We start from the raw sequence: 14,444 nt of genomic DNA on the forward strand, positions 1-14,444 counted from the left end.
ACCACCACCACCATCACCACCAGCACCATCATCACCACCATCACCATCACCACCAGCACCATCATCACCACCATCACCACCACCACCATCATCACCATCACCTCCATCCCCCGCGCTCCCGCTCCCCCCGCGGCGGGGCGGCGCCTGTCGCTTTAAGCGGCGCGTGCCCGCGCGCGCGGGGCGGGGCGCGGCGGCGGCGCGCGGCGGGCGCTTCACCTGCAGCCCGGAGCGGCTGCGGGACCCGGCCGGCTCCGCTGTGCGCTCCGCACCGCTCCGCCCGCCGCCGACATGAGGGCCGGCCCGAGGCGGCGGCTGCTGCTGCTGCTCCTCCTGCCCGTCTGGGGCTCGGCGGCGGTAAGTGGGGCGCCCCGGGGAAGCGGGGCGAGGAGCCATCCCCGCCGCGGCTCCTCCGCGCCCGCCGCGGCAACTTCGGGCTCCGGGGTTGTGATGATGATAGTGGTGGGTGCGCGGCGCTCCTGCCGCTGCCGCTCCGCCGGTTCGCCTTCCCCCCCCCCCCTCCCCCTTTTTAAAAAATCGAATGGTCGCTGTGCAGTTTTTAATTGTTCTATTTTTCTTCTGAGCCGCCGCGGTGCCGGCGCAAGTTGCCCTCCGAGCTGCGCCTCGCCGGAGAAACTTCGGGGGCAGCGGCGCGTCCCGGCGCGGAGCCGCTCCGAGCCCCGCGGAGCCCCCGCGGCCGCTCCGCGCCGAGCCCCGCTCCGCCCGCGCCGCGCTGCAGCCGCTAACTTTTATTTTTACAAGCCCGCAAACCCACCGAGCGGGCCCGGATCGTGATGGCAGGGTGATGCTGTGAAAAGTTTGGGATTTTTTAGGGTTTTATTCCCACGCCCCCTGAAATTGAATGATTTCTGTAGAGCATCAACAAGCGCCTGAACGCGTGGCTGCAGTGTTACAGAGCGAGCCGGGCGGCTGCTGGGTTTCGGGCTGGGCTGGCTGCGGGAACAAGAGCCGCTTATTTTTCTGCCTCGATCGCCCGGTGCCAAGTTGAATCCGTGAGGATGTCCCGAGCCTTGTGGAGGCTGCTGAGTGCTCAGGAATAGCCCCGATGCGCTCTGATCTAGCGAGCACCGCTCTGATAATGGGGCGATTTCAGATCCAAAGCCCGCTATCCTCGGTGAGACCCTTTGAAACGTTTCCTAATGGCTTGCCAGCCGCGGTCAGAGTCCAACGGAGCCGCCGCTTCCTTGCGCTTCCCATGCAGTAGCTGGCATCCGTCTGCCCAGCGTGATTTTAAGCCGAGTACGTTGGCTTGTGTTCCGCTTACTAAGCGCATCCGAAAGGACCCTTCTCTCCTCTTCCCTTCTGCCTCTCTAATGCATCGCTGTCTGCATGCGGGAGTGTTTGGGGGGCCCGGGGGGCTGCGATGCTCCCCCGGGGAGGCAGGTGCACGCCCGGAGTTGCACTTTGCCGGGGAAGCGCCGCTCCCGGTCCCCCGGCTTCAGCCGGCGCTGCCGGGTCTGGAGGCGGCGGAGGTGCCGCCAGCATCGCTAAGCGATGCTCTGGCTGGCTCTGCCGACAGCCCGGGCGCGTTAGAAATCCCCTGCCACCAGCACTTGTTAGTGCGTAAATCACCTGGCACTCGCTCCGCATAAATCACGGGCTTGTGTGCTGTCAGCGAGTTCCTTTGGAGCTGGGGTCTGGGACCTTCCCTGCCGGGGAATCCTGAGGAGCCTGGGCTGCTGTTGACTGGACTGTCCTGTCCCTGTGGCGGGGGCTGGATCCTCTGCTCAGTCGAAACTTGGAGCTGAGTATTTCGTTGGCTGCTTCCCTCTGGGTGCTGGCATGCTGTGCCCGATTCTGTGCATAGTTCCATTTTTAATTGGGATCCCCTCTGTCCCTTCCCACCGCTGGGGCAAGAGCAGAACCTGGAGGGTCCCAGAGGCAGCAGCAGGCAGAGCCTGGGATGCTGCTGCAGGAGTGAAGGGGAAGGAAGGGTGTCCTCACCTGGTGGCAGGCTCCTGTGTTTCTCCCCCTGCCATGCTGGGGTCTGCCCGGTTTCTCAGTAGCAAACCTCGGTGGTTTGGATGTTGCAGCATCAGGCCTTTGCGTGTCTCCAGTTCGAGCACAGCGCCTTGATGAATTGCTGCTCTTTGTTTCCTCCCCTCTCTGACAGTGCCCAGTATTCCAGTCTTCCTACAAACAATGCTCTCTTGTAGTCAGGCAACTATTGCTGGCCCATTTTATTTTTTTGCAGCTACAGTATGGATCCACTCCAGCAGATAGGCACTCTTAACACAAGCAACTTCTACTTGCACACTGCTTCACTGTTCAGGTTTGCTCATGCCTAAACATGCCATCGCTGGGTGCAAAGCTTTTTCCCAAATGACAGAAGTCATGGTGAGCATTTTCCTTGTTTTGCTTTTGCAGGCACACAATGGGGATCTTACAGTTAGACCCACATGCAAGCCTGGCTTCTCAGAACAAGACTACACAGCATTCATCTCCCAGAACATCATGGAAGGGCAGAAGTTGCTCAAAGGTAAGTGGAATGAAAAGCTTAATAGCTTCTGCAATAACTGTATTTTCAGGAGGTGAAAGGAGGCTTAAAGATGCTGGTTTTGATGGTGAAATTGTCTGCAGAATTATGTTTGTAGGAGGATGAAGCACTAAGTGGTTTACCTGAGCACAGTTTTGAATACAGATGAATCATCCCAGGTCCGCGGGCTGTCTGCTTCAGGTGGATTGTTTGTTACGTTGTGCGAGGTCATCACTTCACTCTTGAGTCTCCCACTCCCACCCTGTCTGAAGGAACTCTGCATCTGATATTTTAGAGAGTATTTTTATGTATGAAATTCAAAGATCCCTAAATTATCTCTGCTTTGAAATGGATGATAAAGCAGACGTTGTTGTTGGAAATGTGGTAAACAAGCCTACAGACATTCTGTTCACAAATGTGGCATTCATTTTCATTACTGCCCCACTGACAACATGAAAACACAGGCGAAAAGAAACTACCAATTAGCTTTATAGTAATTGCAGGATTATAACCACTTTTGTGATGGTAAACTCTAAGATGTCTTCGTAATCCAAATAACAGTAGATTATCCTGTGTATTGATCGATCTCCTTTTCAAGTTAATAATAATTAAACTCTATAATATTTGCATGGCACAGAAAAATACTTTATTCCAAGAGAATTTTTGAAGATCGGAATCCCATCCGACCCCCCAGCAATCCAGGAAGTTGGGGAGCACATCAGGACTTGATGCTCTACTCAAGGCTTTGTAAACCCTTTACAGTGTTTTCCTGGGTACATTTTGCTCACATGCATGTCTCTCTGCCAGAAAACTGGGATTTCTGTCTTCCTCCAGAGCAAACACCTGCTCCGTTACTTTGATTTTTCTCAGAAGAGAGGGAGAGTTGTCAGTGTTCTCTCTGGCTTCAGCAGAATCCAAGACTGGACATTTTTGCTCTGCAGGAGCTGGCAATCACTTTTGTTTCAGTGCCCAGTTGTCTTAGTGTTGCTGTTCAGGAATTCTCTTGACTGGCCTGGCATTAATTAGTAGACCTTGGGGAGTTTATTTTTAGTTTGAAGGGTAACCAAAGAGAGAATTGAAATGGACAAGCTCAAGATTATGCAACCCTAAAGAGACCAAATACAATAGTTTACACACTTTGTAGCAATTTTTCCCAAATGTAAAGGCAGCTTTACAGGTCAGTCTGGAAACTGAGTAGATTTCATGCTCTTTTAGCTTTGCAAATTATTTGATAAAAAATGTTCTCTGAGTACTGTAGAAAGCTGTGTTGTAAATATATTTGCTCAGAAGAGTGGTTTTTTGCAGTTTAGTGCTTGATAAATTGTGCTGTGTTTATGGAGGTGGACAACAGGGATGGAGCAGAAGGGTCTGTTCAGAGGCATTAGATGGCTGTGACTTTCAAAACAGCACAGTGGCTGTCATTTCATTTCTGGTTTAACTGATAATTTTTAAATATGAAATTATATTTACACACACTGTCAAGTTGATTTGAATGAAAATATATTTCTATTTGATTTTATCCTTTAGGGACCAGTTGTAGCTTTACATTAGTCATGGCAAACCTGCCTCTGATTTAGGGCTGAACTCACCCTGGGGACATTATGTATCCATGCCCCACTTGTGAGATTCATGTCTTGATAACATTGTCACAGGTTCCATGATTTAAAAGCATTTTCTCAACAAAAGGAGAAAGGAAAAAAAAGTGCAAGTGCTGTGTTTGCTAATAAGTAAACTATCATCTTTGCACCTTTTAATCTACAGTCAAATACATGCTGTTGTTTATCATATGAAGCAAATATATCTAATTAATTTATACAATAATGGGCGAGAAAATTCTTCTTCATGCTTGTGTTGTTCTTTATATATACTCTAGCATGTAAAATTGGTAGTTTTCCAGTTTAGGTTTAATTTTACTTCCTAGCACTTGATGTGTCTGAAGCATAAAATGTTTATCTCTTTTCTTCCATCTGGGTGAAGTATTGTACAATAGTTCAGACCAAAAATGGGTTCAGATTGCTTACATTATCATGTTTGATAGATTGACATATGTACTATTTCACACCATCTTACCACGCAAAGCTCTGCTGCCAGCTACCACCATCTTATTCATCAGCATTCAGTAATTCATCTGCAGGCCAAATGGGACTGTTTGCCTGAATTTAAAAAAAAAAAAAAAAAAAAAAAGTAAAGTAGGCAGAAATTCACCTGTCAGTGCTTTCATGGAATCTTGGGGGTGGAAAAAAGCGTGTCTGCAGCTTGGATGGCTCTCGGGGGATTTCACGGAGCAAACATGAGGTTTTTATGGATAATGCTCACCTTGTCCTTAGGAAGGAGAGGTGGGCAGTCCTGGGATTTTATCCCTAAGGGTTTATCCATGAGAAATCAGGGAGCGTGCAGACCTCAGCATGGTGGTGAAATTCCTCCACACCATGGGGAAGTTTGGATGTTCCATGCTTTGGGATGAGCTCTGTGGCAATAAATAAACCCAACGTTTCCCTTTTAAGCTTTGCAATATCCAGCTCTGAAATGTATGCACTGTTATGAATGCATCAAAATGAAAGTGTTGATAGTATTCTAGGTTTGAATCAAGTTAAACAGAAAATGACTGCTTATAATTGGTTTATTCCAATGGAAATAGCTTAGCCTTAATTTGACAACAAGAGCTTTTACAGAGTCATTGTTTTATTATAAGTATGCCGTAAGCTATTAGCTACTACTTTGTGGTTCATCTTATTTGCCTGAGTCAGCTCTCTAACATGCTCAAAACACACAGATTCTAGCAGGAGCTATTTGTTACACAGTAATTAACTTGTTTATGATAAATGGATGGGAGAAATGTCACGGCATTTTGTTTTATGTATAAATGAAAAGCATCTGCATTCTAAAAATTTCATGTTAATTAGACTTAAAATAGTTTTCCCCAGTAGTGCCACAAATGCCACACGCTGCACATCACTGCCAACACTGTGGCCTGGTGATGGGGTGGTCGCTGAGGTGATTTGTGAAGCCAGTGCCTTCCTCAGAAATGCCATCACTGCTTCTCTTAATGAAAGCTACTGGTGTGTAATCTGTTATACTTTTTTGTCTTTGTTTTTGTTTGCAGGATAATAAACTTAGTCTTGATCACTGATGCATGATAATGTTTAAGATAGCTTCCTTAAGTATTTTCTCCTTTAGCCTAAGGGAAAGATCTCCATGTGTGCAGCATGGCAGAGGGCAATTGCGGCACGGGGATCTTTTCCTCTTTGTTAATTATTCATGTTAACTTAACACGGTGAGAGCATCGGTGCTGAGAGGTGGGGAGCAGGGACATGTGGGGCTGCACTGAAGCACTTCAGCGATGTCCCAGGGGATCTGACTCCTGATGTGAACTCAGTGTTTGGGAGTGATGAAGACCGGCGGCCTCTTGGGGAAGGAGGGAAAGGAGGAGTAGGATTCTGAGAGTGGTGTGCGGTATGATACTCCTGCTATTGGCTTTATGCCCTCTTTAATTTTTTTGTAGTGCTTTTTACGATTATAATTAATTAAAAAAAGACTTTTTTCGAAATTAAAAAGTTCGTGTTGAGTTGGCACTCTGTGGGGCTGTGGGGACTTGGGAGCAGGGCGAATGACATCAGGGTGTTGAATGCATGATTGCTCCAGTGTGGCTCCAGCACCTCTCAAACACACCTAAACAAAACAACTCACAACAGACAACACGGGCAGATGAGAGCTACAGCCACTTTGTTTGTGTTTTCTGTGCATCCCTTCATCTGCAGGGATTGGTGTTTCTTTGCCCACCCCGAGCAGTGCCTGTGCTGATGGAGCAGGGGAACTTCTCTTGTGTGGGCAGCCACGTTTGGGGACAAGTGCGTGGCAGCACAGTTTATTTTCATATGGGGAGATGAATAAACTCTGCCAGCATATTCTGCTCTATGCAAGTGTGTGAAACCAAAGGTAGCCAAGCTCATGCAAATGCATAGAAATGTAATTGCTTCCATTCTAGGATTTTTTACTAGCATGATTTTTGGTTTAAAACAAAATACATAAAAGCTTTGTTGGAATGCCTCTTTTTTTTTTTTTGTAATTAAAAATTCACTATGGAGATCATTCCTTGTGACTTTTAGAAGTAGGATGTTCTTCATGGTCAAAAACTTCTTGTTCACTCCACTGAGATTTCAAAATCTCCATCCTTATTAGCCCTCGCCACATCCGATATTAAAACTGGCTGTGAATACTGTTTAGAAAATACTGATTGCATAGACCGCAGAACCCCAGCATCCACAATCTCCCTGGGATAGTGGAGAATACTGTAGGTGGTGTAGGCTTCCCGCTTTTCCTGGCTTTAGAGTCCAGAAGATCCCCAGGGCCCCATTTGCTGTCAGTTTTGGCAGGAGCTTGGTTCCCACAGGCAGGTCACAGTGTGTCTCTGAAGAGAGTGGGTGGATGTTTGAGGCTTCCCTGCCCTGTGTCTTCCAGATGCCCTCTGGTGTGTCCTACCGGTGCTTTTGGAAAGGGAGGAGCCCGAGGAATGTTGGGATTTGTTCTGGTGTTTGGTGTGGTTGTTGAGCACCTCTTAGGGTTGCTTGGTGCTTGCTGCAGCCTCCTGGAACAGCCAGTGCCTTCTCCAAGCTGCTCAGAGTTGAAAAAAAGCAGGGAGGCTTTTCCATTCGTGTTTTCATTATTTTCTGGTCTGTGATTCTGCATGAAAAGCAGTCACTGAAGTTACTGAACACGTAATTAGCTTCACAGTTCCCTAATAAAATCTGAAAGTAGGAGAGCATCCACCGGGAACCCGGAACTCTTACCCTCACCTTTCTTCATTCCTTCCTTGGGGGAAAGAGGGGCAGACAGGCACCAGCTCTCTGTGTTCAGCCTGTACAAGCTCCAGTGAAGCTGCCTCTCACAAAGCACTTCTCGCATTCTGCAGGACAGCTCCTTTTAAAAGCAGTTTCTTGTGATGGGCACGCTGCAAATCAAAACCGTAATTTCCATCACGAGTTCCAGGGGAGACCCCAGAAAGAGCTGCTGCAGATCGGGGAGCTGCTGATGCCTATGTATTTTTAATGTTGTTCTTCAGATCTAACTTCTGACACAAAAATGATGTTTAAGATGACGTTTTTATCTAAATAAAATTGCAGTTAATGAGACTGGAGTAGTCAATAACACTCTGTAGAGTTAATCCCCTTACACTGTTTAATAACTGTATATATTGCTTTCTAGTTCAGAGCTTTGAACCAAATTTCTTCAAACCCAAGCAAAATTACATTTTTCTGCATTCTGGGGAGTTAACTGATTTATATCTGAATAAATCTGCTTCTCCAACAACAGAATTGAAGCTTCTCTCTTTTTTTCAGGGATTTGTCCGTTAGAGAATTGTGCTGTTTCAAATTAGGCATTCTAAATAGGTATTAAGGAAGAAGATGAAACAACAATTTCTGTTGAATAATTTATTCATTTCTTTATTTATTCTTAGGCTTTTAGGAAATAAACTGTGTCTGGGACAGTATCAATTGGTTATTTATTGTGAAATACCTGTTGTTTTGAGCACTAAGCTGATCATTTTAGGTCTTTTAAGGTTGGGAAATGTTAAAGTCAGTTCTTTGTACAGGAATTGACTATCACTGACAGAGCTCATGAGCTCTGATCTCACAGAGCAGATGCTGAAAGCATTCTGGAAATTACGGTTTTTGCATGTGGCAATTGAAACTTATTTATTCTAGCAGTGAAATATTTTCTTGCCTAATTTTCATTGACCTAATGCCAGTTCTCATTGCCTAATTTCATTGATATTTATGTGCAGGCCTCCTTCTGTCTTAATTTCTACCCTGGAAATGAGTCTCATGTTTTTTTTAGAGGGAGTTTATTTCATTGCAAACTCAAGCTGGGGAAGTACTTGGTTCCACAGCAGCATGGGCCATGTGCACAGCTCATAGAATATTTTAGCAATATAGATAATACTTAAAAGTCTTATTTGAAGGCCAAGAAGAGATTAAAACTACAGAGGATAGGATTTCATTGGAAATCTGCTGCTTAATGTTTCTCACAGAATGAATTTGAGTAACACAGGGAAAGAAGGGAGTTTCTGTTTCATTTGAGGTCAGTGGTATATTCAGAATTAGGGCCAGTGCTGTATCAAGTGGAATTTTTTCATTTTCAGACAGATGGAAATAGTAAGAACTGAGGCCAGAAAGTGGTGGTTGAAAAGCAAAGACCGGTGCCTGCCTCTGGGAACTCCAGCTTTGAGTGGTTTGACAGGGGGGCTGGGATGAACCTGTGGCTGATTCCAGACAGATTTCCCCAGGATCCTGATGTGGAGCACTGCAGGAGGAATCTCTGCAGGCTCAGTGGAATCGATCTGTGTCCCTTTTTGTGCGTGTAAACCTTTTGTGCCCTAGCCAAAGATTCTGAAGAGGATTTGGCTTCACATTCTGTTTTCCTTTTGGTGCCTACATGACCCCCAGGGTTGCTTTTCCAGGTAGAACCCAGAGGTGTCCTTGGCCAGCCCTGCCGTGGCAGGGTTTTCTTAGTGCTCAGTAAAAAATATCTATTTTTTTAGACATTTTGTTTTCATATTTATTTTAGTATTTCTGAAAGGAGAAGCTGACAGTGCTGGGACTGTTCAGCCTGGAGAAGAGAAGACTTTATAATTGTGTATAAATTCCTTGTGAGAGTGCGTTGAGATGAGGTGCACAGAGGAAGGGCAGAAGTAGATGGGCGCTAACGCTGAAATGCAGGACGTTGCACTTAAATGTGGTAAGAAACTTTCAGCATGAGGGTTGTCAGATGCTGGAGGAGGTTCCTCAGAGATGCCATGAAGTCTCTGTTCTTGGAGTTACTTGGAACCCACCTGCTTTAGCTGTCCCTGTGCTGAGCAGGGGTTGGACAAGCAGCTCTGCAGCCTGCACTGGGCTCTGACCCTGGGAAACACTTTGCAGGTGAGCAGATGAAAAGACGCAGGGATGAACTGAGCTTTTCTTCAGATGCAAATCCCACAGCTTTAAATAAAAACATTGCAACAGCCTGCAAAACATGATCTGTACTGGGAAATTGTGCTCCTTTAATTTCTTGGAAGCACAACCTCTGAAGAGGGAATAATTGAAACGCCAGGGACCGGCATTCAGCTGTTTGCTTCCATTAATGTCCAGACTTAACCTGGGCATTGTTTGTCTCCTGGCATAAGGAACTGTTACATTGAAAAAGCACTCAGCTTCCTCTTTATTTTTAATGGAATGAAAGAGAACATGCCGTAAACATTACTGTTTAACCCAAAATATTTGTCTTATAACCAGCTACTTCGCTTCTTTCAGGAGGATGTTTGTTTCCTAAACAAGTTTTCTGCGAAGTGAAAAACGCTGGGGCTGAACAAGATCTCTCTTTGCCACAGGCCTGCGATTTTTCTTGTTTATATTCATTACCCCTAATTTATTTGTTAATTTTGGATTGCAGTTGCACAGAGGGAGCGGGAAGTGGCAAATGCTCTGGCATATGGGCGGCACTGTCACTGGGAACACTCAGCTGCGCTCGCTGCCCCATCACCCCGGGCTGCACCATCCACATTCCCCTTCCCTGCTCCCTTCCAGTGAAAAATTCTAATTTTTTTCTTTTTTTTCTTTTTTTTTTTTTTTTTCTCGTGCCCTCGCTACTCTGCTCCCCCTGTTGCTCCCCATTTGCCAGGGTTCTGTCACAGAGAGCCAGCGGCAGAGCTCAGTGCTGTGCTGGTTGTGCTGCTCGCAGGGCTCACATCAGCTGCAGCCCATTAACACGAGCGTGGTAATGGCAGCCACTCTGTGCAACGCACAAAGCTCCTCCAAGGACCCTGAAGATATGTATGGGCCACCCATGAAGGAGGAGAAAAAAGTAAAATAGATGCCTTTTCTGCTTTGAAATGAGCCAGTCTGTTTTCATCGATACCCAGAAGCGCTGCAGTCATTAAAGGCTATTACTATGCCTATTATAAATCACAATTTCCTAGCAGTTCAGAGGTTAGTCACAAAAATTACTTTTAGTCTGAAATTTTGTTACAATGAGTTGTCTGGTAGTAATTCCAATCCTTATTAAGCGAAATTGTCTTTAAAATAATTATGAATATAGCAATTATCCAAAGATAAATAGTCAAGATTACAAGAGTTGTTCTATACAGAGCTATGTATCAACTCACTCTGTCAGTTCATGTCTAGAGAATCATAAAAGGCAGGTCAGTGAAACAAATGTCTGTTACTTCACCATGTAGCAAGAAAAGCATTTTGGAATTATTGGTATATGTAAAAAAAACATGCAAGCTTGGGAAGATGGTGGAAAATAAAGAAATTGCTACAGGTGATAAAGTGCAAGTCAGGACTAGTTTAAAGTATGAAATTTAATAACCTGTTTGTTCCTAATATAGTCCGTGGAGATGAACAGATAACTCTGTATAAATGCCACAGTTCTGTCAGTCTCACTGGTGTCACCAAGAGCTGTTTGTGGTGTCACCTGGACCTGTGTGTTGGTGTTTCCTGGGCTGAGAACCTGGGCTGGAGGAGCTCAGGAGGATTTTTAGTTCACACTCCTTCCCCAGGGCATGAGCAGCTCCTCAGTAACAGGTCTGTCCCTGATGGGGGCTTGAAGATCCATTGGTGGGGACCAAAGCCAATACATGACATTGCTTCCCTTTCCTTCCTCTGAGTTATAGTGGCACTCTCTTGATACAGTTTAAACCTCTTTGTATTTGTCGTGGACACACTGAACAGTTGCTGATTTTTTTTTTCTTCAGCCAACACAATTGAAAATATTTCTTTTTCAGGTTTTCCAGGCTGAACCTCTCCTTTGTTGCTTTTTGTGTGTCGTGCTTGGCTCCCTCCTCTGAGCCCTTGTCTTTTTTATAACATGATCCTCCAGGTTGATGTGAGGCTGCCAGCCAAGTCTCACAGTGCTGAACAGACAGGGAATATTACTTTGCCTGTTTTGCAGGCACTACTCCACTTGATTTATCTAATATGATGATTGCTTTTTTTCTTAGCAGTATGATACTGTTGACTCATGTTCAGCTTGTGATCCAGTATAACCTCCCACATCGTTTTTTGATGAACTGCTACCTACCCAGTCATTTTCTATATGTGTAGTTGATTAATCCCGCTGAATCGTGTTACCTTGCTCCTCTTCTGTTGAATTACATCTTATTTTTGTTTTATCACCAGCCTTATCTAACTGGTTTGGATTGCTTTGAGTTCTGAGCTCGACATCCAACAGCGTTGCAGTTGCATCCTGCTTGTGTAGGGTTTGCAGATGTAACAAGCATATGCTGCATTCCTTTATCTGTTCTGTTAGTAAAGGATTGAACAATCCCAGTTCAAAACAGGCTGTGGCAGAGCCCATGTGATAGAACCTTCTGCTCTGACAATGCACCATTAAAACATGCTCTGGGTAAAGTCATTTCAGTAACTAAAATTGGAATGGTGGCCTGGTGAACAGAGCCTTTAATGTCTTGATGTCGTCTGTTGGGATCTGTAGAAACACAGTTCCAAATGTTTTCAGTTGTCAGTACTTTTCCTGACTTTTATGAGAATTACAAACGGTAGGACCTTCGAATTTTCACCCTTTAGAGACATTCCAGGTTAAAAGCCTAGGCTAGGTTGATGGAATTTCAATAAAAATGCTGTTTCTGTTGGAGGAGAAGGACTGCTGGAGTTCTCTGCCCACTGAGTTGTGCCCCAACTCAACTGCTGGACCAGAGGTGTGTGAGGCTGCAGGACAGAATGTTCAGCTTGGCCGTCCTCAGGATGCTGGAGGTCTGCTCCTTACGAGACATTTTTATTGACAGAGCTGTTACTAATCCCAGTGTGAGCTGAAAGAACAGGATTAAATTAAAGCTAAAGCAGTGTTGTATCTGGATGTGGAGTATGGACTCTGGTATAATCTGTTTCCAGTGCTGGCTGGGGATTTCCACCTTTGCTGTGTTCCCATTTCCCATTTTCTCATGTTGGAAGGTGAGGAAAGCAAGGTGTTCACCCTGCACAAACCTGTTGGGTGTTGCACTGCCTGTTTTTATAGATCTGTATTATTCACAGAGCTTTTTAGGAGGCCTAGCCCACACTTAAATATTTTACTGTCTCTCTTTAATTTTGCCCATCACGCCTGTGTGTTTTGGTAACTGAAGAAAGGCAGATGCCTGCTGCTCCCCGTGCTGGAGGAAGAGACACTCTCTGCTGAAACCTTCTGGAGCATCTCAGTTTAGAGGGGAAAAAGAGCTGGGCTAGAGAATTTCCAGTATTTTGCTCCCAGTGCAAATCCTTCCCTGGGGAGGCAGAAAAAGTCATTGTTTCAGACCCTGTGGCCCTGCTGCTTGTCTTTTAGGAGCCTGATGTTGCTGGCTGGTTGCTTTGCTCCCTTCAAAACAGGTTTTCACAATTACACATGAAAGGCAACTGTTTTGCTCATCTCCATAAACCTTAAATATTTTTATTTTGTGCCTGAATTATTTTGGAAATTAAATTTCCACTTTTTTACCTTTTTATGGGCTTCTGAATGTTTTTCAATTGATTCGGTTCTTCCTTTTGGTCCTCTATAGAGGCTAAAGCAATGTAGGTAAATGACATTAAAAAAAAAAAAAGATTTTTCATATTGTTTGGATTTTTCCTTTTCCTGTGGGCAGAAGGGACAGGTTGAGGATGAAGAAAAATATGTGTATGGTTGATGGGATGAAGAAGAAACTATAGGTCAAGGCAAGATTTGGAGAGATGAAATATTCAAGCATTGCAGCTATAAAAAGTGTTTGGATTGCACCCAAAGATTTCCCCATCCTCTTTTCAAGCTGCAAGAAGAGACCCTCGTCAGGAGAAGTTCAGTGATCTCTGGAACGCTAAACTCTAGATGCCTGTTCAAATAACTGAATAGGAGATTGATTATCTCTGTGCAAAGTTTACTGAAAGATTTTTCTTCTTCTTCTTCGTCTTTTTTTTTTTTTTTTTTTTTTTTTTTTTTTTTTTTTTTCTTTGCCTGGAGTCTCAGATATAAGAGAAATTCAAAGTCAAAAGGCTGGTTGCTATCTCTGCTAGCAAGCAAACTGCTCCAGTTGTACCAGGTGGTTTTGAGACCTCCTGGCAAGGAGAAAGTGAGGAGATTTAGGTTGGGCAGTACAAAAATCTCTTCGCCAAAGAAGTTGTTGAACACTGGCGCAGCTGCCCAGGGCACTTGGAGACACGGGACAGTGACATGGGTGATGATCTTAGAGGGAATTTCCAGGGTCAGCAATTCTCTGACGCCCTCAGAGAAGGCTCTGTGGGCAGTGGGCAACGTCTGGGTTGGTGTTGGCAGAGGTTTAATCCCATCCTGTGTCGCAATAAAACACGAACTAAAGGTGCTTGACTCTGGTCAGGAGGCAGTAGAAATCAGAAGGTTTATTTACAATTCATTCAGCCCTTTTATAACATGCTGCCCTAAGAGGCTCATTATTGGTCCGTAGGGCTGACACCTCTCCCATTGGCTCAGTAACAGAAATGGCAAACAACACCTGTTGTTACGGGAAAGGAATATTGTTTACACAAGGTTGTATTGGGAGAAAGAAAAACTATTGAAAAGTTTCCCTTGGGAAGAGCTCAGGCTCAGAAAATACTGGGTCCACATCCATGCTCACTGAATTAGCCGGGGTTTAATCCCACCCTGCTCACTGTACACCCAGAGCCTGGCACTGTGAGGACTCCTGTGGGTGCTGAATAAACTGGGGTGTTTTGGCAGAGCCCAGTGCAGATGAGGCGTTTCACCAGAGTGAATTTTCCTGTAATTCCAATAAAACAAAGCTTTATTTTCCCTTTCTGCTGTGAATTGAGACATAACGTTGGCTGCACCCTGTTAAAGAGCAGCAGAACCGAGCAAGGGTGGTACAGCCAATTTTACCTGTGCAATAACAGAGCAAGTTTCATTGCCTGGAAGACGTGACGATGAAGCAAAGTTCTGTTTAATGCAGCAGTTGTGTCCTTTGGCAATGCACCTGTAA

At 45.2% G+C, this 14,444-nt stretch overlaps 1 protein-coding gene across 2 annotated transcripts in view; it reads left to right on the forward strand.

The window, feature by feature from the left end:
• The first annotated feature begins 224 nt into the window (after nt 1–224).
• Nucleotides 225–14,444, forward strand: part of CDH4 (cadherin 4) — a 422,865-nt gene continuing 408,645 nt past the window's right edge. The window contains exons 1-2 of one of the 2 annotated variants that reach the window (XM_066199202.1): nt 225–354; nt 2,386–2,497. In XM_066199202.1, coding sequence (XP_066055299.1) covers nt 289–354; nt 2,386–2,497 — 178 coding nt within the window. In that variant the 5' untranslated portion in view covers nt 225–288. Of the gene's footprint in view, nt 355–2,223; nt 2,291–2,385; nt 2,498–14,444 lie in introns of those variants that run through there. The other variant, XM_066199203.1, reaches the window with a different exon arrangement.

Source organism: Chamaea fasciata, unplaced genomic scaffold (genome assembly GCF_029207755.1).
Source record: "Chamaea fasciata isolate MVZ Bird 193981 ecotype frontalis unplaced genomic scaffold, bChaFas1.0.hap1 SCAF_17, whole genome shotgun sequence".
NCBI classification, from domain to species: domain Eukaryota; kingdom Metazoa; phylum Chordata; class Aves; order Passeriformes; family Sylviidae; genus Chamaea; species Chamaea fasciata.